Source organism: Daphnia magna, linkage group LG9, assembly GCF_020631705.1.
Source record: "Daphnia magna isolate NIES linkage group LG9, ASM2063170v1.1, whole genome shotgun sequence".
Lineage (NCBI taxonomy): Eukaryota > Metazoa > Arthropoda > Branchiopoda > Diplostraca > Daphniidae > Daphnia > Daphnia magna.
In genome coordinates this window covers 2,083,619-2,105,924 of record NC_059190.1, presented here as the reverse complement: position 1 = coordinate 2,105,924, position 22,306 = coordinate 2,083,619, and the positions used below count along the sequence as shown (strand labels likewise).

The window sequence follows — 22,306 nt, the reverse complement described above, 5'->3', positions numbered from 1 at the left end:
TAACTGCGTCTTCGTATCATGTAGAACTTTGGAGACGTTAGAATGTCTAGTGTCGATTGTTTTCATTTGTAAAAATCGTTCGTTTTTAATTGGATGAAACAGGTTCAGACATTGATCGAGGACGTACAGAAATTGCAGTCGACGTTGAACCAGTTGCGCGAATCATCTGCTCGCCAATTGTCGAATTTCGAAGAAGAACTGCAGGTGCGCGGTCGGCACATTCAGCGATTGGAAGCTCAACTCGAAGCGCAAAAAGACTACCAGGAAATCCGGCGCGAACTCAGGTAACCACATGAACTAATTGTCTTTTCCCCGTGACTCGTCTTGTTATTCCTTGCATCTTTTTCCCTCTTGCTTCCTTCTTCTTATTTTTTTATTTTTTATCTCTAATTCCTTTTGATTCGAACGTATCAATAGCCTCTTGACACAAGCAATCGATCTGATCCCTCTCCCCTTCTCCCTGTATACCGGATCTTGCTATTGTATTTAGTCGTCGTCAAGGATGTCGACAGAACACAGAAACGTAAGAACAAAGGAAGAGGAACAGTCTGTCGTGGGGAAAAAAAAAGAAAAAGAAAAAAACCACATCTATTTTCTTCCGATACGTATCGATTTTTGAAGCCGTAAATATGTCGCCCTCGTTCGAGACCCCCGCGATGACAACGACAGTAGAATATTCCTCATTGTATTTGTGGGTAGTAGAGGCAAGGGGGGGGATTTAAACAGAAGGAAAGAGAGAAAGAAGAAGAAGAAGAAAAAAATAATGTGCGCTTGAAATATTTACGTCTTCCTCTCTATTAGGCCGGCATTGCGGCTGGAGAGAGCCATCAGTCGTTGTATAGCTTGCTTTACTCTTTGAAAGAAAAAAAAAATATAAGAAATGGGAGGGAGAAGACGAAAGAGAAGAGGGGAAGGGGGGGGGGTCTAATATATATATGTGATATGTAAGCGGATCATGCAAATAGCTCTCTCTCTCTCTCTCTGCCTGCATTGCCTATATGTTCAATATGAATGCGGCCAGGCTGGGGTGGGTTTGTGAGCTCCGGTTGTGCGGCTGTTTTCTTCCGTCTCTGTGTTATGCAGCTCTTGAAGAGATCCGATTGATCCGCGTACGGGTCTCTGGATGCATTTCGTCGAAAAAAGAAAAAAAAGAAATACAATTGCTTTGGAAAATATTGTAAGCTCGCGATCGTACATCACTAGCCTCCAATTGCCTTTCGATCTTTTGGCCTTGTCCGTTTATTTGGGTACTTGTGGGTGGTTTTTCTGTGCACAGCATCTTGGGTTGTGTATATTTATAAACTAGGAGCTTTAGATTTCCCTTCTCCATTTGGCTTTTTAATAGGGCGATGCGTTTTTGTTTTTATCTCTTTTTCTTTTTTGGAAGAATCTCGTTTAATTACACGGTCGATTGACTCCTGTCACTCTGGACGATGGCTATCCCAAATCGAGTCCCTTTTTCCTCTCTCTGTGTGTGTGTGGGTAAATGATGAGGTTGACGTGCTGATTCTGATTCTTTTCTCTCGAAAATTCAACGGCAGTATCTTGAAATCGATCGAGTTCCCGCACCTGTCGTCGACCGTCGACGACGAAGAGGAGGACGAGCGTCGCGAAGACACTGCCAAGAAATCGGACAAAGTATCCACTTCCGCATCAGCTGGCGGTAACAAACCGTTAGAGGTCTTGCTGCTGGAACGCAATAAAGCTCTCCAGTCGGAGAACACGGCGCTCAAAGTCGCCAACAGTGAGCTGCAAGGTAAGCGCCCCCCCTCTCTTTTGCTTTATTATTGCCCCCGTTCAATTTGCACCGATATCCGCACAACCCCCCATCACCTTCCCTCCCCCTCCCTGCCCCCTCCCGAAAACAAAAAAAAAAAGAACAAAAAATTCACAATTTTTCATTTGATAATCATCTTGTTGTGCATTTGTTAAAGCTTGAAGGTAAACGTGCGACCCTTTTTCTGGCCAAAAAAGGACTCGCTTCGCAACCTTTATTTTTGTATCTACTTCTTTGTTGCTCTTTTTGAATTGCTGAACGGATGTTGACGCGCTTCCCGTTGATGTTTTTTTTCGCGCGTGCTCATCTTATTTTCCCATCGCGGAATACGAAATTCTCCTCCTTTTCAGCGTGTTATTCCTCCAACAATCAAATCTCCTCTCCCCCTCTCGACTTTTAAAAAAAAACAAAACAAAAATCCCCAAAATCGGTTGAGTATTTGCTCGTAAATCTGGCGACACTGGTTGCTTATCCACTCTCTCTCTCTCTCTCTGTCTCTGTCTCACTCTCACTCTGGAACATTCCCGAAATCGTCTGAATCAACAACAACAACAACAACAACAACAACAATAGGAGAAGAAGAAAAAACAGTGACACTTCCGTTGGAAGAAACATCACCTCCATCACCTCCGCCTTCGTCTTCCTCGTCGGCATCGCCCGGTCCGGCCGCCTTGTCTTCCAGCGACGCCATCGACGCCGGTACGGCCAACGACAACAACAACAAGAGCAAGACGACAGATTGCCAAGGCGATCATTCTGCGAGCAACAACAACAACAACAACGACGACGACGAAGACGACGACGACATGCCATCGTCGACGCGACTCGGTTTGAACAGCCCGATGGCGGCGGCGGCGGCAGCAGCTGCGGCGGCCGCGTCGGCATCGGTCGGCGCTCACGTCGGTCCACCCCCTCCGTTTTCGCCTTTCGTCGGCGCAGTTTCCGCCTCCGGTCTGATGGGTCCGCGACACTTGCCGCCCGTCTTCCACCCCGTTTTGGGCGGACTCGGATCGCTCGGACATTTCTTCAACGAAGACATGCTGCTCCACTGGCGGCGATCGCTCGAAGCTTCCATGTTGAGCCATCACCATCAGCAGCAGCAGCAATTACAGCAACAGCAACAGCAACAACAGCAACAGCAGCAAGAGCGACGCTTGACGTCGCCCGATCGCGCCAGAGCCTCCAGTCCCGGCAGCGACAACGGTGTTGAGGAAAACAGCAGCAGCTTGTTTGGCCAGCGGACGCCGACGAGAACGACGACGGCGACGGCCGACGGGCCGTCCACTACGCCAACTAACGCACCCAGGTGTCCGTCTACGCCGAGCGGCCAGCAGGGGCAGCAAGTCAACACATCGACGCCTAATTCATGCGGTATTACCACTCTACCCGGCTGGCCTAGCTGGGAAGATTCGCACCTTGCCCGGCTTCAACAGGAATTCATCAGCCGAGGTGGCGTTTATCCAGGTTTCGGCGGGCCGGGCAGCGTCAACAGCCTGGCTGGCGGTGCCGGCCTAGGCAATGGCAGCCTGGACGGTGGCGACGGACCGTCAGCGGCGGCGCTGGCCTCGCTGATGTCCCTTCCCGAAGGTTTGACGTCGTTGTTGGCCAAGAGCAACCCGCTCGAGGCCCGTCTGCAGGAGATGCTGCGCGCCACGATGGAGCGCTACGCCAGCCAAGCGCTGGACACGTTGGCCATTTCGCGCGGCGTCCGCGAGCTCCTCTCCATGCACAACATCGGCCAGCGTCTCTTCGCCAAGTTCGTGCTCGGCTTATCGCAAGGCACCGTCTCCGAGCTGCTCTCCAAACCGAAGCCGTGGGACAAGCTGACGGAGAAGGGACGCGATTCCTATCGCAAAATGCACGCCTGGGCATGCGACGAGGCCGCCATTTTGCTCCTCAAGTCCCTCATTCCACGCAAAGGTAGGAAGCCCCTTACAAAATATCTTCCGGATTGATTTTAAACTTTTTGAAAAAAGAAAAGAAAAGAAAAACGATGATCAACGTGCGTCATTTGGTTTGGCCCCGAGTACCGGCAATGGCTTTTCGCGCATCATCAATCAGGGCGGCTTCTTAATATATTGTATGTATTCGATGAATATGAGCATCGATTATATTTTGAAACTCGCAGCGACGGTGGCTGTACCGAAAGTTGGCCTATAGAAAAATTTCCTCTTCTCTTTTTTTCAAACGAAAATATGAGAAGACACGGCGAATGAGAAATGGGAAAGTTTTGAAGGCTGAAAAAAAAAAAAAAGTCATTAGTCGCCGATGAATCTGATCCAATTAATGAAAGCGACAGCGGTGGTTCTTCTTAGGCTTCTTTTCCAACGTCGTTGGCTATCGATTCGAGCCGCTTTGTGAAGCGCGATCGTCGTGTTTTTTTAGAATGTTCGTCAATATGCAAACATGGACGCGTGTGCGTAACGAGTAGAAAATCACCAAGAAAAAAAAAAAAAGCTCTTCGTGCCATCGCAAGGCCGTCGAGACGGCCAATGGTGACACAGACGGGCAGTTTTTTTTTTTCCTCCTTTATAGGCCAGTCAGATTCTTTAATTTTTCTCTCTCTCTCTCTTCTAACTTCCAACTTGTTGTCAATTCAGCTCAAGGCATTCCGACCCAAACCAAAGCCGAGCCCTTTTGGCTTCTCTCTTTGCTTGATGATTAATCATCCACGATGGAGGAGATTACCATCACAGGTTGTCTACGTGTGTGTGTGTTTCACATAGCCCTACTAGTGCGTATGTATAAGGGGGAGAGGAAGAGCGTAGCATTAGGAAGAAGCAGAAGGCAGGCGGGGAGGCCAGGTGTGCGGCAGCAACCCACTGTCACTACTGTTACAGGTTAAATGTTGTCATTCCGACTCGGCTATATATTTTATGCCGCCAACCGCATCCTGGTGTTTCATTTCGTTCTTTTTTTTTTTTTTTTTTTTTTTTCTATTTTTTTTTTTTTTTTTTTTTTTTTTACGGAATTCATTTGAATAAAATGTTGAAGAATGAAAACAAAAAGGCATACGAGACTCGGGGAAAGATGGAACATTTTGTTTTGTTTTTTGTTTTTTTCCTCGCATTGTGGGACGAGTTCCAAGTCTTGTGTACCATTGCCTTCAGCCTCGGTATGCAAACCTTCAAATAGATTTTAAAAAACTAAAAAAATGAACAACGTTGATGATTTTTTATTAGCCGGAATATTGCCCAGTTTAGACTTTTTCATTTGCTTTTATTTTGTTTTCTGTTTAGTTTTATTTTACGCCTCTACCGAGATACTTCCACACACAAAAAATCTCTAATGAAGTGATGAGGCACGCAGTTGACAAGTTACATCGTTCCGAGGACTCTCAGAGGCCAACATAAAAGGAGGGCTAAAAAGAAAAGAAAAGAAGGTCGATTGGTAAAAATGCGTTGTTATTAGTCTCTCCTTATGTCTGATCTCTTTCTCGTTTGGGAAACTGTCAGGAAAGAAAAAGAAAAAGCCTCTTGTTCTCTTGGAAGACGGACAATCTTCACGTGTTTTCTCGTTTGCTCGTCATTCCCTGTCGCTCTTTGAATAACGGGGACAGAGTTAGGGGGCCTCGGTGATATTGACAAGCCATCAAGAGAGAGAGAAAGAAAAGGAAAGAAATAAAAATTTTCGAAAGGGAGGCTTGGATTCTTTTGCGGTGTTGTCTTCCCATCACGTCCCATTCAAATTGGGCGACTGGCCTTGTTTAGTTTTTTTTGTCTTCCGACTTTTCTGACGGTACCATCTGTGCAAGGACTTGAGACAGGAGGACCAAAAGTTGTTTGATTTTCTTTTTGGGTGTCCTTCATGCCTATTTTTATTTTTATTTATTTTATTATTTTCCACAGTTGAGATGGAGAAGAAAAAAGAAAGAAAAACTAGTCCCCCTTCTTACTAGTAGCTTTTGTCAAACCGCTGATGATTTGAGGCCCTTTCGGAATCAGGAGAGTGGTGTAGTGGATGGTGCCGGGTCGCTCATGTTTCACGGTCCCACAGAAACACGGCATTTCTCTCCCTTCTGTCCGTCTTCTCTTTCTCTCTCATTCGTATAGTTTAAAGCCTGTCATTTCTGTCGGACAAGATCTGATACGACTTTTGGGAGTCCCTCTTATTTTTTTTTTTTTAATTTTAAACTTGCGTCTATACCTTGTCTCTGTCACACACTCACACACAGCTTGGTATTCATAGTCATTTTCCCCCCATTTTTTTGTTTTTTTGTTTTTTCTTTTTTCTCCCTCCTTCTTGTCTTGTCCCGATATTTCATTAGAAGAATTCTTGATATTTCTTTAGCGAGGGAATCTTGGCCGAACAAAATGAGCGTTTTTGATTGGATCTGTCCCCCTTTTTTTTTCTTTTTTTTTTTTGGTTTTCCTTCTGGATTTTTCCTTAACGCCACGGTCCCGTAATCTTTTTCTAACTCGTATATATATCGATGCGTGTTGCAACGTTGGGGCTATAAAGGAAGAATGTTACGGTAGTACGGCTACTTACTGGACGTTCTCCATCATCCTGTGAAGTATGTTTTTACTTGTGAAAGAATATAAGAATTATTTTTTAAAAAAAGAAGAAGAAGCCGCAAGACTGCGTCAGTCAACCTGAACGCCATTCATCGGGAGGACCGTGAGCGTGCGTGTTTGCCATATACTCGCTCGACCTTTTGTGGTTTTTCACATTTTTTTTCTTTCTTGCTGTTTCTCGATAGAGCAGATGTCGTTTTCTCATCGTTTCAAAAGTCTAACGTTCGAAGAAGGCCGATGTATTGAGAGGGGGGGGGGGGCACTCACTCGCATGTGGCTCGAGGTTTACCTGAAACGCGGTAATTATAAGCCCATTATTCCGTTGTGAAGCAATGGAGTGAAGAGATAAGAAGTCTACAAAGAGAGAGAGAGAGCTGTGTTGTGTGGATGACTTATCGGTCGTATTCAACGGCTGACTGGGCAAGCGCCCAGCACACACACACACACACACACACACAAAAAAAAACCAACCTGTTGCGATCGTCTTTTTCTAAGAGTACGCTCTTACAAAATTGTTGCGCTCTTGATGTTTTTTGGTCTAGACGGGAAGGGAAATGAAACGAGGAGGCAACATATATTGCTATAGATTATAGGTATAGCGAAAGGATTTTCACTTGTTTTAGGTTTTTTTAGTTTTTTTTTGTGGGCTGTGTGGGTTGGGCTTTCCCGATTGTTCCGTCTTTTTTTCGTAAACACAGGGCAGAAAAAGCAAAAAAAAAAAAAGGGGGGGGGGACCAAGAACGATAATATAGAGCGCCCAGAGGGAGCAGTCATCCTTATGCATCCATGGGTTGTACGTACAAGAGTTGTCTTGCATTTATTTCTCCATTTTTCTTTTTCATTTGATTTACCTGCCACTTTTTTTTTTAACCTCTTCTCACGCGTTGGTTCATAAAAAAAAGGGGGGGGGAGCAATCAAAATTTGCTGAGAACGATCTGAAAACGATGCAAAACTAAATAAGGAGGTGAAGGGGGGAGCCGAAAATATCAGAAATGAAAAATGATTGACCGCTGCCAGACACACACATTTTCGGTATTTTCAGTCAAAAGAGCTTTGCCTTTGCAGGACATTATTTCGTGCTCCTTCTATTGTGGGGTACATGCAGCACAAAGAGACACACGCTCACACATCAGTCGGCGCTCTGGTGCTCTCTTGGTCGACTGGTTTCAACCATTCTTCTTTTATTTTGTTAAAGTTAAAAAAATAATAATAATAATAAATAAAAAAGTGCCAGTCAAACCGCTAATCACTGCCGTGTTTGTGTGGTGACTCCATGATCTTAAACCCCTCCCCACTTTTTTTTTTCTTCTTCTTCTTCTTATTCTTCTTCCAATGGCAATGCCACTTTTGTGTTTGATGCAATCATTTCCGAATGGTTTTTTGCCCTTGTTCGGGTAATAACTTTTCGAGAAAGAGATGAAAATAAAGAGCGATTGAACCAGAACCACAAGAGCTACCACACTATCACCGCATTCGAAGCACACACACACACAAACACACACATACAAAAAAAAAGGGGGCAATAAGAAGAGAGGGGAAAAAGAAATCATCATCATAATAATAATAACAAGAAGAAGAAGAAGAAGAAGAAGAGATGGAAGATAAGGACGACCTCTCAGTGTGTAGAGGTGGCGGGAGGGTTTGTGCCGTTTCGTTTGGCTCCGTCGAATTCTCCCACGGTCAAACCTTCATTCGCCCGCTCGATGAAGCAACTCTTTTTCTTCTTTATTTTTAATGCTCCCGGCAGCATTTGACTATCGACCCACACTATGATATTATTATCTCTCCTTCTTACCTGCAACTCTTTTATCCGAATGTGTTCTCTTTATTTCTGCTGGAGAAGAAGTTATACTTATTATACATCGTTTAAAATATCTGGAATAAAGACGCCGGGAGGCCGCAAGCCCCGCCTTTACCCCCATCATTTTATTTTTGTTTTTTTGGCCGTTGTTGTTGCTTTCGTTCCTCTCCTTCATCATCATCATCATCATCACCTGGCGACCGGTATGCCCGAGCCAGTCTACGTGTCGTGCCCGCTTATGGAACGGAAATGAAGCTTTATTACTCTTGCACCCGTCGAATTGGTAGTACAACAAAAAGAAAAAGGGGGGGAAAATACCAGCGGTAAAAACGAAACGAAGTCCCGCCAAACCGCAAAGGGGGTCTTCGTGATCGTCTGTTATACACACACACACACACACACACACCCAAAAAGAACCAATTTGAAAAAAACAATCGGCTGGCGATTTGCGACTCGTAGCGCCAAAGCAAAAAAAAAAAAAAAAAAAAGGGGGAATGAAAATTCAAATAAAACTAATAAAAATGGAGAGAGAAAAAAGGCGAGGGGGGGGGACACATTTATATAATAAATGGCTGGCAGCATTGCCAGCGGGAGTCAACAAAACACACAATAGCCACAAAGAAATAATCGACTATGAGAAAAAGAAAAAAGGAGAGAGAGAGACTGTCAAAGAAGAAGAGTAACACGGACCCATTATCTCTTTGCTTTTCCCTTTTTTTAAAATATATATATATATAGTCTGTGTTACCCTTCTTTTTTTTGTGTGTGTTTTTAATAGACGTGATTGCATCGAAGGTGAACAATCGCATCGCTCCTGCAGGGCATTTTCAACAACAAAAAATCCAGTAGATCAACAGGTCTCGACCTGGACTGGCGGCTGTGTGTAATAGCGGTAGGAGTAGTCAAGTCGATTATTTTGTCCGTCGCCAATCGACTCTCGAGGGCAACTGGTGGCGGCACTGGTCTCACGTTCTTGTTCGTTGGGGGGTCATGGCGCGCCGTCGTGAGACGGGCAGACGGCGGACGAGAGAGTAGAAAGAGAACGGATCGAACGGATGCACGTATTGGTGACGCCCATGTCCATCATCATCAACTTGGAAACGAAAAATGACAGCAGGACTATCATTGCGCTTTGCAGGAAGCACCACTTGACTTTCTTATTCTTCTTCTTTTGATGATGATGGGGGGGAGGAATCGATTCTATTTTGTTACTAGTGAAACGAGGAGAGACATCGACTATTGGGGCGCCAGTACGCTCCGTCGGTTAAGCGCATCCTCATCTCGTCTTGCGTTCGTGTATCTTTGTATTTGACCCGTCATTTTTTGCGTCTTTTATTTGTGAAAAATGGTGGTCGATCGGGACTCTTTTTATTTCCTTGCCCATCTGGATTTATTATTATTATTATTATTTTTTATTCAATGTCCTTCCTTTTCGTAATGAGGAGAAAGATTTGTTTTTCTTGTGCGAGTTGGTTGACTTGTGATATACTTGCATCTTCATCCCGGATGACGTCAGTTTCGATGTCGTCGTGCGGGACAATAGGCATCCAAGCTGTGCGCGTCGCACACCTTTTGTCGGCGTCGATTAACTTTGTTGGCCCCTATTTTCGTTCTCTACTTCACTTGTTTTCTGCTCGTTTTTTCTTTTTTCCAACATCGTTCCTACTAGCCGATGCGCAACTGTTTTTGTTGGCTAAGAAACTTTAAAAGAGACACCGCCGCCGCCTTATGTCTTCATTTTTTCTTTTCTTTTTGTGGCGATGAAGGAAAATAAAAATAAAAATAATTATTTTTAACACAAAAAAATGCGCGTCGAACAAGAAAATCCCCGAGAGAGACGGGAGTTAAAAGGGAGAGAGTTGGGGGAGATCAAGGTAGCTTTTGTTATGAACCGACCGAGAAGAAAATGTGGGAGCCGATAGATGAAGATATCCCACCGCCAAGACACACGCGTGCGTTCTATATGTTGAGGTGGCGGCGTCGGTATCTTTTTTCGTTTGTTAATCACCTTTTGTTGTCCCCATCATCTTTTATTCCTCCCCCCCACCCAATTCCTTTCTTGTTTCCCACAAGGTAAATATATCGGCAGCCCCCACCACACACAGCAGCAGCTCCTATCGTTTCGTTTTGTTTTTTATTGTCGTCATTATCCGAAGAAATGCGCGGGCTCGTAGAAAGAAAAAGCGTCTTTTTTTTACATTTTTTTTTATAAATTCTTGTTACAACTGACGATGAAGACATTGTCGTTTCGCGGTCCCAGAGAAGTCGAAGTCGGCGGCCAAACAAAAAAAGAAAAACGGGAGACCTAAACACTCCAGGAAATGAGTTCTAATCAAATGATGATTACTCTTTTCTTTTCTTTTGTCGAGCAACTGTTTGCTACTTAAATTGTATCAGCCGAAGTGTGCGCTGCCTTTTGGTAATTATGAAAAAGAGAAAGAAAAAAAAAAAAAGGGCCGTTAAAAGTTGGCCGCCGCCAGCCATGGATCTCGATCCATCTTGTTCCGTTTTGCATGCGATTCTTTCTTGTATATGCCCAAGTGATGGTGGTACCATCTTTTATCTTGTAAAGAAAAAAAAAAAGGGTGGGACGAAAGAGGGGCGGCTTGATTGGGTCTCTGGCGTCGTCTAGTTAGGCCGCGTCGATGATGATGAGCGCCGATAAAAACAGATGAAAATAAGTAGAGGACGAGAGTCTCTGTCGTCGTATCAAACGGATGCAAAACTTAGAAAGCCCCGCGCTCTCCTATTTCCAAGTGTGTGTAACTGTGTGTGTGTAGTCAGCGGGGGGAAGGGTTTAATCAAGGATTCGTTTTTCTGCGCCGCCGACATGTCGGGGAGTTTACCAAAAGTCTTGCATTTGACTATCAGCCGCCCGGTTTTCTGCTCGCAAATGGCATCCGTCCATCTTGTATAAGCCGTGCAAATATCCAAAAGAGTCAAATCAAAAGAAGAAGAAGAAGAAAAGTTTGCTTCTCCTTGTCCTATACTGTTGAGGGTATCATCAAAATGAAGCTCGTTCTTCTTTTTGCTGCTCTTTTTCTTTTTTCTTCTTTTAAACCCGTTATCCCGATCTCAATAGCGGCGTGAGCGGGGAACGGTTGGTTCCGTCTTCTCCAATCAGGGTCCATCTTAATGAACAAACTTTTTCTTTTTTTTCTGTTCTCTTGGCCTTTTTATTGAAGAGGGGAAATCTAAAGAAAAAGAGAAACGATGTTATGCGTTCAGAAAACTCCGAATCGGATGACAGAACCAACAATGGCGACCTGATCTGCATATTGCCAAACTCCCCACGGCCCGTCGCTCAGGCCGGCGTCTTCCCTTTTTTTTCTTTTCTTTTCCCCTTTTAGCATCCGGCTCACTTCATCTTCTTTATAAGGAGATGGAAAAGAAAAGATATATATACTTTGAATAAGACGGCGCGGTCAGATCCCTTTAGAGGGGCAGTGTCAATAATTACAAATCAGAAAGAAAAGAGAATCGAGAAAAAGTTCAATCCTCTACCGCGATCTATTCGGATCTTATCCTCTTACTTTCGTTAGCCTTGTAATCTACGACGACACAAAAAATTTAAAGAAAAGTTAGTTCCGTGTCCTTTTTCTCCGTTCATTGAGATCTAGACAAGACCCTACTGAACTCGCCATTATGGTCGTCTTTCTCTTTTTGGTTGGGCCTTGCTGTTTCCTGCCACTAACATCGTCCAGTTTAAGAAGAGATTGGGGTTTTCTTCCATGAAAAATTCAAGAAGAAACAAAGCCGATCAGTCATTTCCATATCCGCAATAAGAAGAGAAAAGGAAATGATGCGCTTTTTGTTTTTGTTTTCAGAAACATTTGAAACATTTACAAGTTGCGCTCGTCGTCTATAAATACGTAATTAGACAGTGCGAGTGGGTTTGGTCATTTGGTTATGTGGCGATCTGTTAAGCCTCTTAACGAACACATGTGAAACACATCTCTCTTTTTCGATCTCGTAATGCCCTGAAATCTTTATGCGCTCTGGGGTGTCGGTTCTATTTGCCCTACTTCGTGTGTCTGTTTATTTATGTTCTTGTTTCTTTTCCCGCTGCCTACTTGTTTCTCTCTCTCTTTCTCTCTCTCTCTCTCGGGGATGGCCTTTTTTGATATTTACCTTGTTTTGTTTCTAATTCGAAAGACGACGTATCTTTCGTCTTTCCTTGGCGGCCGCTGAAAGAGTCATTTGCCGCCAATCGCAGTGACATGTTCATCCAATCAATCGCGTCACATGCGCAACGTCAAATAACCAACTTAACACACACACACACACACACGCTCGTTCGTAGAACGAGAGAAAGAGAGAACAGGAAAGAAAGGACGGAAGATGTTGTCAGGCTCATCGGCGCAATCCGCACCCTGGATTCTCCAGAACGGGATATATTTGGATCGGTTTCCCATTTTTGAAAAAGAAAATGAAATTCTTTTTCTTTCTTCACGCTGGTTGTTGTTGTTGTTGTTGTTGTTGGGACGAATAGTAGCGTTAGAAAATCCCCCCCAAAAAAATGTTTTTAATTTTATTTGATTTTCGCTTGTCACTCGGGAAAAAGGCGGACACGCATTCCCGGCCATCTCATAGACTCATTCTCGATAGTTTGTCGTGTATGTTGTTTCGGTGGGGGGAAAAAAGAAAGAAACGCGTCAGATGTTTTCGTTTTTTGTTTCTTTCTCCGTTGAAGGGGGGGAGGTCGTCGGTAGTTGTCCTATTGGATACTGTGCCCTGGTGGCAACTCGCCGAGCTCCGCGGGAGGATTTAAATTTAGCTACTAGCCGTTGAGCTGAGAGATATTTATTCCTCCATCTTTTTTTTGTTTTGTTTTGTTTTTTCTCACTTTGCGTATTTCGCTCTTTTTTTTTTTTAAGTCGTTTTCATTTCTGTTGCGCCAGTAGGAAGGCGAGAAGCCTCTCGGATCGAGAGAGAGGAGGCTTCAAAAAAATCAAAGAGACGACATGACTGACAAAGAAAAGTCTACAACAAACAGTTGGGGCTAGTAATTGTTGAAACTGTGAGAGGGTTAAAGACAAGCAGTTGACGATAGCAACAGCACAGCAACAGCCACGACGGTCACAATATCAAAAAAAAAAAAAATCAAATCAAAATGTGCAAGTGCGTCACTAGCTGTTAACCAGTCAACTGTTAAGCTCAATGGATCTCAAGGTCTCGACAGCTGTGGCCATTGTATACAATCGTCAACAATAATTAGTCCGTATTTTTTTTCTTTCACCCTTTGCCTTCCTGCCTGTTGCTTAATATACCTGGAATCGGTCGTCCGTAACTCGCTAATTCTATCGATATTACCCGAGAGCTATGAAAGACGTCAAAGTGAAAGTCATCGGTGACATAGCCGAAATGAGAAAAAAAAAAAAAAAAATTCAAATGACGTAACAGACTTATTTGGCAACGCCGTCGATTGTCATCCATCCGAAGGTTAACACAAAAGCATAATGGCGACACACCACCCACAATAAAGAAATTATGATTTTTTTGGTTTAGTCTTGACGTGAAATTCCGCCATTTTTGATTTCCCTCTTTTGTTTCGCCTTTCTTTTTTTTTTCCCTTCCTCTCTATCGGCGTGTAATCTAAGATTGATTCAACAATTGAACGATCGCTTATGGAAGAGACTCCCGAAGACGTGGAAAAAAAAAAAAAAATTCCCAGCCGCAGCGCTCAGTTTCGGCCAACTCAACGTAGAGACGGTGGGAAAAACAGCTGCCGGTCGTGTCGATTTCCCCGACTGTTTGGATTTTGTGTGTGCGGTTTGTGGTGGGCCTTTCTGATGTTGTGTCATCCCCGTGACGTTTCCGTTGTATGTTCGATTGTTGGTAAACGCGCCGTTCACAAAAGAAACTATAGGAGAACATAATCAATGCAATTACAGCGACATTTGCGCTTAATCGAGGTACTACATTATCAATCGTTTTTCGTTTTTTTCTCTTTCTACGTAATAACGGCTCTTTACTTTAGTATCTGCTATTTCATAGGAAACAAACCATTCAATTCTCTCTTTTTTTTTCACCATTCATTTCTGATTATTCATTGATCCGTTTTTGTTTTGTTTTTTTCTTATTTGGGTGACCCGTTTAAGAGACAATTTTTTTGTTTCTCTGCCACTAGCTCTCATTTATTTTAAAATAATGTGAATGAAAAAAGAAAAAAGGAGGATATATATTTGTTATATATAAATGATTAAAAGAGAAAGAGACGGTGAAAAAATAAAAATGGAAGAAAAGAATAAACTGCCGGCAATGAGAGCGCCGCTATGCGAATGAAAGGGGGGGATTTGCTTTGGAATTTCAGCTTTTTTTTCCTTTTTAATGATCATTACTCGTTTGTGTAAGGAGCGAGAACACGAAAAAAAAAAAAAAAAACGGAGAAAGAGGGAAAGCAGCTGGAATTGTTAAAATTTAGCTTTGAAAAAAAAAAGTGGAAAGAAAGAGATTAGAATCTCACCGGAAACAGGGTGTGGTTTTTTTATTTTTTATTTGCAATTCCGCCTCTCCATTCTGTCATCGACGTCGGTGACGGTTATTTATTTATTTTTTTCTCTCTCTTTTATTATTACTCTCTATTTTCTCTTTATGTTTTGTTGCGTGGTTTGTCATTGCACAAAAGGGGGACATTTAAACAAAACAAAACAAAAATACGAAAGACCCAAATGACAAACTTGTACTAAGAAAAATCTCTAGTCCCAAATTAGATGAGGGTCACATCGGGGGAAGAAAAAAAACGATGTGGACGACGATGCGTTCTGTCATGTTTCACACGCTATACATCCTGCGGGAAAGCAAATGATAGAACCTCCTTTGGGCTCTTCTTTTTCGGTGAGGGCTAATTCTTCCTTCAGGAGCCCTAGCAGACCTCTCGCTGTGTATGTTTTTTATCTTTGTCGACTTCTTTTTTCTTTTTTCTTGCTTGTTTGCTAGCGTTTTATGCTACTGTAGCTCAAATCAGTAGTAACCCTAAGGGGAGAAAAAATAAAAAAACCAAAAGAAGGTGATGAATGGTTTCGGCACGGCACTGCTCTCATTAACGACTTATCATCCCTCGGGGACTTTAAGCGCCGCGGTCGATTTTTTTTTTTTCTTTGCGTGAGATTTTACGACGTGAGATACGACGAGCGACGGATGAATTAAAAGAAAATTCCATTTCTTTTCAATTTTTTTTTTTTCGCAATGAAATTCGATATTGACTTGAAATTGTGACGTCATCGAAGGCTTCTGTTGAAATGTGTTGAAATCCTAATGGTAAACGGGGGGAAAGAGAGAAAATGAAAACAGCCATCAAATTAAAATTGTTTGATTATCGAAACAAGAAGCGATGATTTCATCGCATGGCGACCTCGTTATAAAGCCCTTACAAATACACGATTTGCGGTCGTGTGTGTGTGTGTGTGTATATATAGATGGAAGATGGACGGAGTGAGATGAGAGGGAAGAGGGAGGAAAGACGGGCGAGTTGAGAAAGGCATGTGACATGATGATGATCCGGGGTGGCGGCGGCGGCGGCGGGTCCTAATGGGCACTCCCGCAACATCAAACCGCGATGGCATTCGTCAAAAGTTGGCGGTAACGTTTGGACGAATGGAAAACAAACGATCCGCTCTGCCAGCGGTTGTTTTTTATTATTACCAGACTTTTTAAAATTTTCTTCTTCTTTTTCCGGATGATGTGGCCAATTGTCCTCAACGGCAGCATAGTTTGAATACCTCTAACCAATTAGAAAATCTCGATCGGGTCGGTGACATTTTGTGGGGGATTCAAAACAAAACAAAATACGAAAACGACGTTCAAAACAGGAAGCCAAATGCCATCATCGTCGTAAATGATTTGAGGCCTCGAGGGTTTTCTTCAGCGCTGCGGGACTGGCGCCATGTTTGAATATCTCGGTTGTGTTTTTTTCTATCACCATAGATCTTGTTTTTTGTTGTTTTTGTTGTTGTTTTCGGATCAATGTTTTTGAAGTCATCGCCTTCTTTTCTGTACCTCTTACTCATTACGCGCTTCATATCAAATCAAGTTCTTCAATTTCATTTTTTTTTTTCCTTCTTCCACTTCGATTCCCGCTCTTGCCCGGCAGCCAAAAAGTTCTATTTCAAGGCCGGCAGCCCGAGACGACAAACGCAGAAGGAGGAAAAGAGAGAGAGAGAGAGATGGATGTTTGACGTTTCATCATCCATCATCTCTCCAGCTGTCTCTCTATCTTCTCCTTTTTCTTCTTCTTCTTATCTCTCCCTCTTTTTTTTTTTTTTTACCTTATTTATATCCACATGTGTTCGTTTTCCCACTTTTTAAATGTTGAAGAACTCTGAAAAGAGATTTCACTATCGTAATAACGTTTGAAACACACAGACACCCCCTTTAAAAAAAAAGAAAAAGGCCAGTAGTTAATATCGGGTATAAACTATAACATCTTTGAAATGTCGGTAGGAGAAAATATAATGCGAAGAAAAGGAACCCGCAAAAAAAAAATAAATAAATAAATAACAAAAAAGGGAAAAGAAAGTGGCCCACAGTACAGTCACGCTCTGTGGAACTGTTTCCATTCCTCATTCGTACGTTCATTTTTTCATGGTGTCTTTCATCTACCAGAGATTTATCCATCTATTTTTTTTGGTGTTCCCCTATCTATCTCACATCTGTGTAATGTGGGGCAGATATAATAATAATAAAAAGAAAAAAAAAAACAAAAAGAATAGACAGCGGCCATATCCCCTTCACTGACTAGTGTGCCGGTCCAGTCAACTCATTGATCAAACTCTCTCGTTGACGCCTGGTCGCTTGATCTCACGCTTCAATGGCTTTTTTCTTAGATATATACTACACACACACACATATATATATATATTTTATGATCATCGTCGAGTTGTGAAACGGACGGACGTGTAATTTAGAATGAGACAACGCCGTGTAATTATCGCTGGAAAAAAACTGACATTCGTATCCTTCAATTTTTGTTTCTTTTTTTTTTTGTTTTATTCAGGAAAAGAAACCGGGGGATCGTCAGTAGCGACCAAGACGGAAGAGAGCGCCGTTACCGAGGAACGCATCGCCCACATCCTGCACGAAGCCAGCGCCGCTCTACGGGCGCAACAAGTCGACGATTCGGGTAGCGACGAGAGCAAACCGCCCAGCCAAACACAGGTACAATTCAAAATAACAGGGTATCGTGTAAAGAAAAAGAGCGAAGACAGCCACTTACGGCATGGCACATTAAAAATTTGAAGTTGACAAACAAGTTGGAATTCAATAGAAAAAACAAAAGAGAAGTCGATTTGTGTGTGTGTGTGTCGAGTCTTTTGAAACTGCCCCCGCTAGTACTATATACTTAGTATAGCCGCCTATGGCGTTTGGAGAACATCTGCTTGTTGGAGCAGTGCAATAGGAGAAGAAGAGAAAATATCCTTATATATTAGATCGACGCCCGAGAGTGTGTGGGCGGAGGCCTTGCGCTCGGCTCGGCCACCGCGAAAGAAAACGAGCACGTCGGGACATTAAATGGACCGTTTCGCTCGTTGCGCCAGCGTTGCGCGCACCCCTCCCTCGCATTAAAAATGAAATATTTCGCTGGTGAGCAGCACATCCCCTCCGTTCGAAAGAGGAGAAAGAAAGAAAGAAAGAAAAAAATGAGCTCAAACGCGAGCAGCTTGTTCTCAATTCCAAAACATTTCCAGATGGCTATTCAAATAGCTTAGTTGATAGCGTGTTATGCCGATGACGTCTATCCATATGTGTGTAATCATCTCTGTTTTGTTATTATTTTCCTAACACATTTTTTTTTTTATTTTTGTATTTATTTCTCGTTTGATTTCCGGTAGACGCCATCACCCGGCCCGAAAGTGGAACCGATCTGCCCATCGGCTGGAGCCAATGCCACACCAACGTCTAGTGCCACTACCACCACTACCACCCCCACCTCTTCGTCTAGCCATCACCACCACCACCACCACAACAACAACAACAATAGTAGCAGCAGTGCTAATCTGTTGTTGCAACAACAACAACAACAGCAACGTCGCGGACGCAAACCAGATCACGACGATATCTCGCAAGAGCAAGTGCTGCGCATCTATCACGACGAACTGGCCAAAATGATGTCGGCAGGCTCGTCGACCGCATTCAATCCAGCCGCTTTTAATCCGGCCCACCTATCCGGATTATCTGCCCTGGCAGCTGGAGGCGGTCCCAGAGCCATGGCATCCAATCTCCGCGACTACAATAGGTACGTTGCTTTATGACAATCGACACAAGAAGAAAACAAAACAATAAAGTCAATCAAAAATCAAAATTTGCATAAAGACAAGAAAAACCAAAGGGAACTAACGAAATGCTACTGGAAAAATGATTATCCATTGAAAATAATTAAATAAAATAAACACAAAACAGAAATAGGGATGGTGTGTGACCAGAGTGATTTACAATGACCCGACATTCGTGTCGGCCGATCGTTCATCACTTTGGCGTCCATTTCAACGGATGACAGTTAAAAACAAAAGGAAAACTGGGAGAAAGAGACTCTGCTACTACGAAGCTTTCGACTCATTATTTTATTTTATTTTTTCCTTAATGGCGCAACAAGCAACACGCTTCACCGCTCTCTCTTTCAATTTTCGGGGGGGTTTTGTTTCTTGGTTATCCGTTTTGTTCTTGTTCATCCGCCGACGGGCGTTTCGTACACCCCCGTGCGAATTCAGCAAACAAAACACACACACACACACACACACACACAAAAAGTAATAATAAAACGAAAAACAACTAAACCCTCCCACATAAAAAAGAAAACAAAATCTGCATTCTTATGTACGCAAACAGCTCGTCGACTGAAAATAGAAGTGTCTCGGAATGTATCCCGAACGATTGGGATTTTTATTTCTTCTTAAATTTTCGAGACACACAAAAGAAAAGAAACATGAAAAGTGGTGACTGACCGAACTTGTTTTCTTGTTTTGCGTCTTGTTTTTGTTTTGTTTCCTTAGATCGTACACTAGCGCACTCTTTGAGCGGACACCCGAAGAGATCCGCATGGCTCTCGATGTTTACCAACAGGAGCTCAACCGGTTGATGCAGCCGCCGACGTCATCGAACGCCACCAATGCGACGACGACGGCGACAGCCACAACGGCAGCCGCTGGCCATTTGACATCGACGCCCGTCGGCAGCGCCGGAAGCCAACATCAATCGACGACAAGCATAAGCGGACACGTGAGCAATGGTTTCCCTCAAGACCTGTCGCTACCCAAAAGCGCCACGGGGGCCGGAAGCGTGCGGAGCGACGAGGAAAGCTCGGAGCGGGACGTGGCCAAAATGAGATCAGCTGTCGGCTCGGCTGCCAACAACAAATCGTTGCTGCTCACGCCGGGCGAGAATGGCGAACGCAGTAGGAGCGTCGCTGGAGAGACGGCCAGCAGCAATTTAGCGCACAGTTCGTCGAAATCGACGGACAATGCCATGGGCCTCTACATGCCTCATTCGCTGCACAACATTCTTCGGCCGTCTTCCAGCCTGTCGCCGGACGAATCCAGTACGGCGACGACAGGAGCCGCCGGAAGTGGCGCTGCCGGTGCGGGTGTGACGGCTGCAAATGGCGGCGTAGCTTCGCCGTTGCAGCGCATCGCGTCCATCACCAACTCGTTGATGTCGCAGCCGGCCAATCCTACGCTGCCGCAGGTGACGCAACGACCGATGAAAGCCATCTTGCCTCCCATCACTCAGCAACAGTTTGACACCTACCAGAACCTCAACACGGAGGACATCGTCAAAAAGGTAAATATCATCTACCACCTCTTTTTTTTTTTTAATTATTATTTCCTCTCTTCATTGTTACATCCGGTGCGTCGTTTCTCATTTACCATCCACTCCCCCGTCGATACTTGTCAAAACTGACGCAACAAAACACAATGTGCGTTCATACCCGCACGAAATTAAACTCAGCTTGCGGGCATTTTCCCCGTTAACCGAACACGAGTTATGCCAATCAATAAACTCATTAAAGACCCACCGAGTGTGGCAGGAGGGGGGCGATGAGGGTTTAGATAGTCTCACGTTGAGTATGCCAAGATTTTCAACGCGCGCGCTAAAATTGTGACGTCTTGATCGCCCGGAACGTTGGGTTCGGTTGCAGCGCATTGTTCGGGTATCGGAGTAGCAACTTGTGAGTAGCGCGCTATGGGAAGCGTAACGCCGCACAACAATGGCAGCACACTAGACGAAGAGTTACGGTACTGTTTGCTATTTTGGGGCTTTATAGTTTACAATGCTGCCCCGTCTTCTGAAATGCACGCACAATAACTTCAGCAACGGTTACTTCTTCTTTTTTTCCTTTTAGTTCAGTTTTTACAAATAGTGTTGGCTTTGTTTCGCTACCCCCTTAGCGCCAATTCGCCCGTTGGCGTACACGGGAGCCAGGTGAATCCAACAGACGCGGCGACGTCGAGTCTATTGTCTCTTTCTGGCCGTAGCTAATTGAAAATACCTGGAAGGAGTTTAGAGCAACTCAAAACTCGCGCTCCATCTCCCTTCCATCTAACCGACCTCCTACCGGCGTGCATTCAAGGAAACCTTGCGACTTGTTGTTGTTGTTGTTGCTGCACCGTGAACGCACACCACCCCCTCAAATCCCTTGTCTTTTAAGTTTTATCTCTTGTAAATGTATCTGTTGGAGTTTTGTGTGCAAATAGGCGAGCCACAAGTCACGATACTCTCTCTGTATTCTCTTGTGCAGTGCCCCCACTTTGCCCTCCCGCTTCCCATTCTTCGTCTTTTTTCTTCATTATTATTTATTTTTTTGTGGTGGTGGACCGGATCAATTGTTCCCTTGCAATTCAAAAGAGAAATAACCGTTCAAAAAAAAAGCTTTGAATGAACCCCTTTTCCCTCTCTGCCCTCCTTCGATGCATTTTGCACCTGCTATTCTCCTTTCTCCGCGTTCACTTTCACTTCGGGACAACGCTCTCCCGTTTGCGTAATTCATCTATTTCAATACCGACGCGAACACACACGGATTGAATTGCATCCGCACACAATAGCAGGAAGTGTGGGTGGGGGGAGGGGGGGCAGCAATAGTGTGGACTTGCCTCAAATGCCGTTAGAATTAGCGAATTGATTTGAAATCTAATTTTTTTGTTCCGATTGTTTAGGTGAAAGAACAGCTGAGCCAGTATTCTATTAGCCAGCGATTGTTTGGCGAGTCGGTGCTGGGCCTCTCTCAGGGATCCGTGTCGGACCTGCTGGCCAGGCCTAAACCGTGGCACATGCTGACTCAGAAAGGGCGTGAACCGTTCATCCGGATGAAAATCTTCTTGGAAGACGAGAACGCCGTCCACAAGTTGGTGGCGTCTCAGTACAAAATCGCACCGGAGAAACTGATGCGGACGGGCGGCTATTCCGGATCGTCACGTAAGTTTCAAGTTCTCCATTCCGAACTCGGAAATTCTCGTTGAGCACGTCCTGATTAATGTCCTGTCGTTTCGTTGAAACAGAATCAGCTTTGAAGAACTCGGTGGCCAAGATGATGACACCCACATCAATGCCGGCCACGTCGCCGGCCATGTCGGCCAGCGGCAATTCGACTGGAGGTATGGATTTGTCGCCAAATAGCCTCGCCCATTCGGCCATGGCTCTGCACGGCCTCAGAGGCCCCACCAGCGCCCTCGCATCGCTGACACACGGAGCTGGAATGGATTTGAATTCGTCCCTTTCCGGACGGACGAGTCCCATCCCGACTGGGTTGACTTATGGCGCCACGTTGGCGCATTTCATGTCTGCCCAGTCGAGCCTCAATCAGCGCAACCTCGCGTCCCATATGGCGCAACAGCATCAACAGCACCAGCAACAACAACAACAACTGCATCCATCTCCAGTTCTGGTCAAGAGCGAAAAGAATTCCGGCTCTGCTAGCGTCAGCAAATCGTTGTCCAGCACTCAGCTGGGCGGCCATAATAACAATAGCACTAGTAACGGTATGACGCCCAGTCCGATGGACGACAATTCGACCCCATCAGCCGGCCACGGTTTATCCGGATCAGGAATTCCGACCTTGGCGGCCTATTCACTTCCGGCGCACAGCGTCTACGAGCTGGCGGCGTTGACCCAAGAGCTCGACACCCAGGGAATGACGACCAAGATCAAAGAAGTCCTCCTGGCCAATAATATCGGACAAAAGGTACATTATTATTATTTTTTTTATTTTTTTATTGACC

The 22,306-nt window shown here is 44.3% G+C and overlaps 1 protein-coding gene across 1 annotated transcript in view; it reads left to right on the top strand.

Moving 5' to 3' along the window:
* The window catches only part of LOC116930921 (homeobox protein cut), a 195,635-nt gene that overhangs the window by 167,318 nt on the left and 6,011 nt on the right, over positions 1-22,306 (top strand). The window contains 8 exon segments of the mRNA XM_045178761.1: positions 103-284; positions 1,542-1,756; positions 2,351-3,697; positions 17,092-17,252; positions 17,927-18,330; positions 19,085-19,871; positions 21,245-21,503; positions 21,587-22,269. Of these exon segments, the coding sequence (XP_045034696.1) occupies positions 103-284; positions 1,542-1,756; positions 2,351-3,697; positions 17,092-17,252; positions 17,927-18,330; positions 19,085-19,871; positions 21,245-21,503; positions 21,587-22,269 (4,038 nt within the window).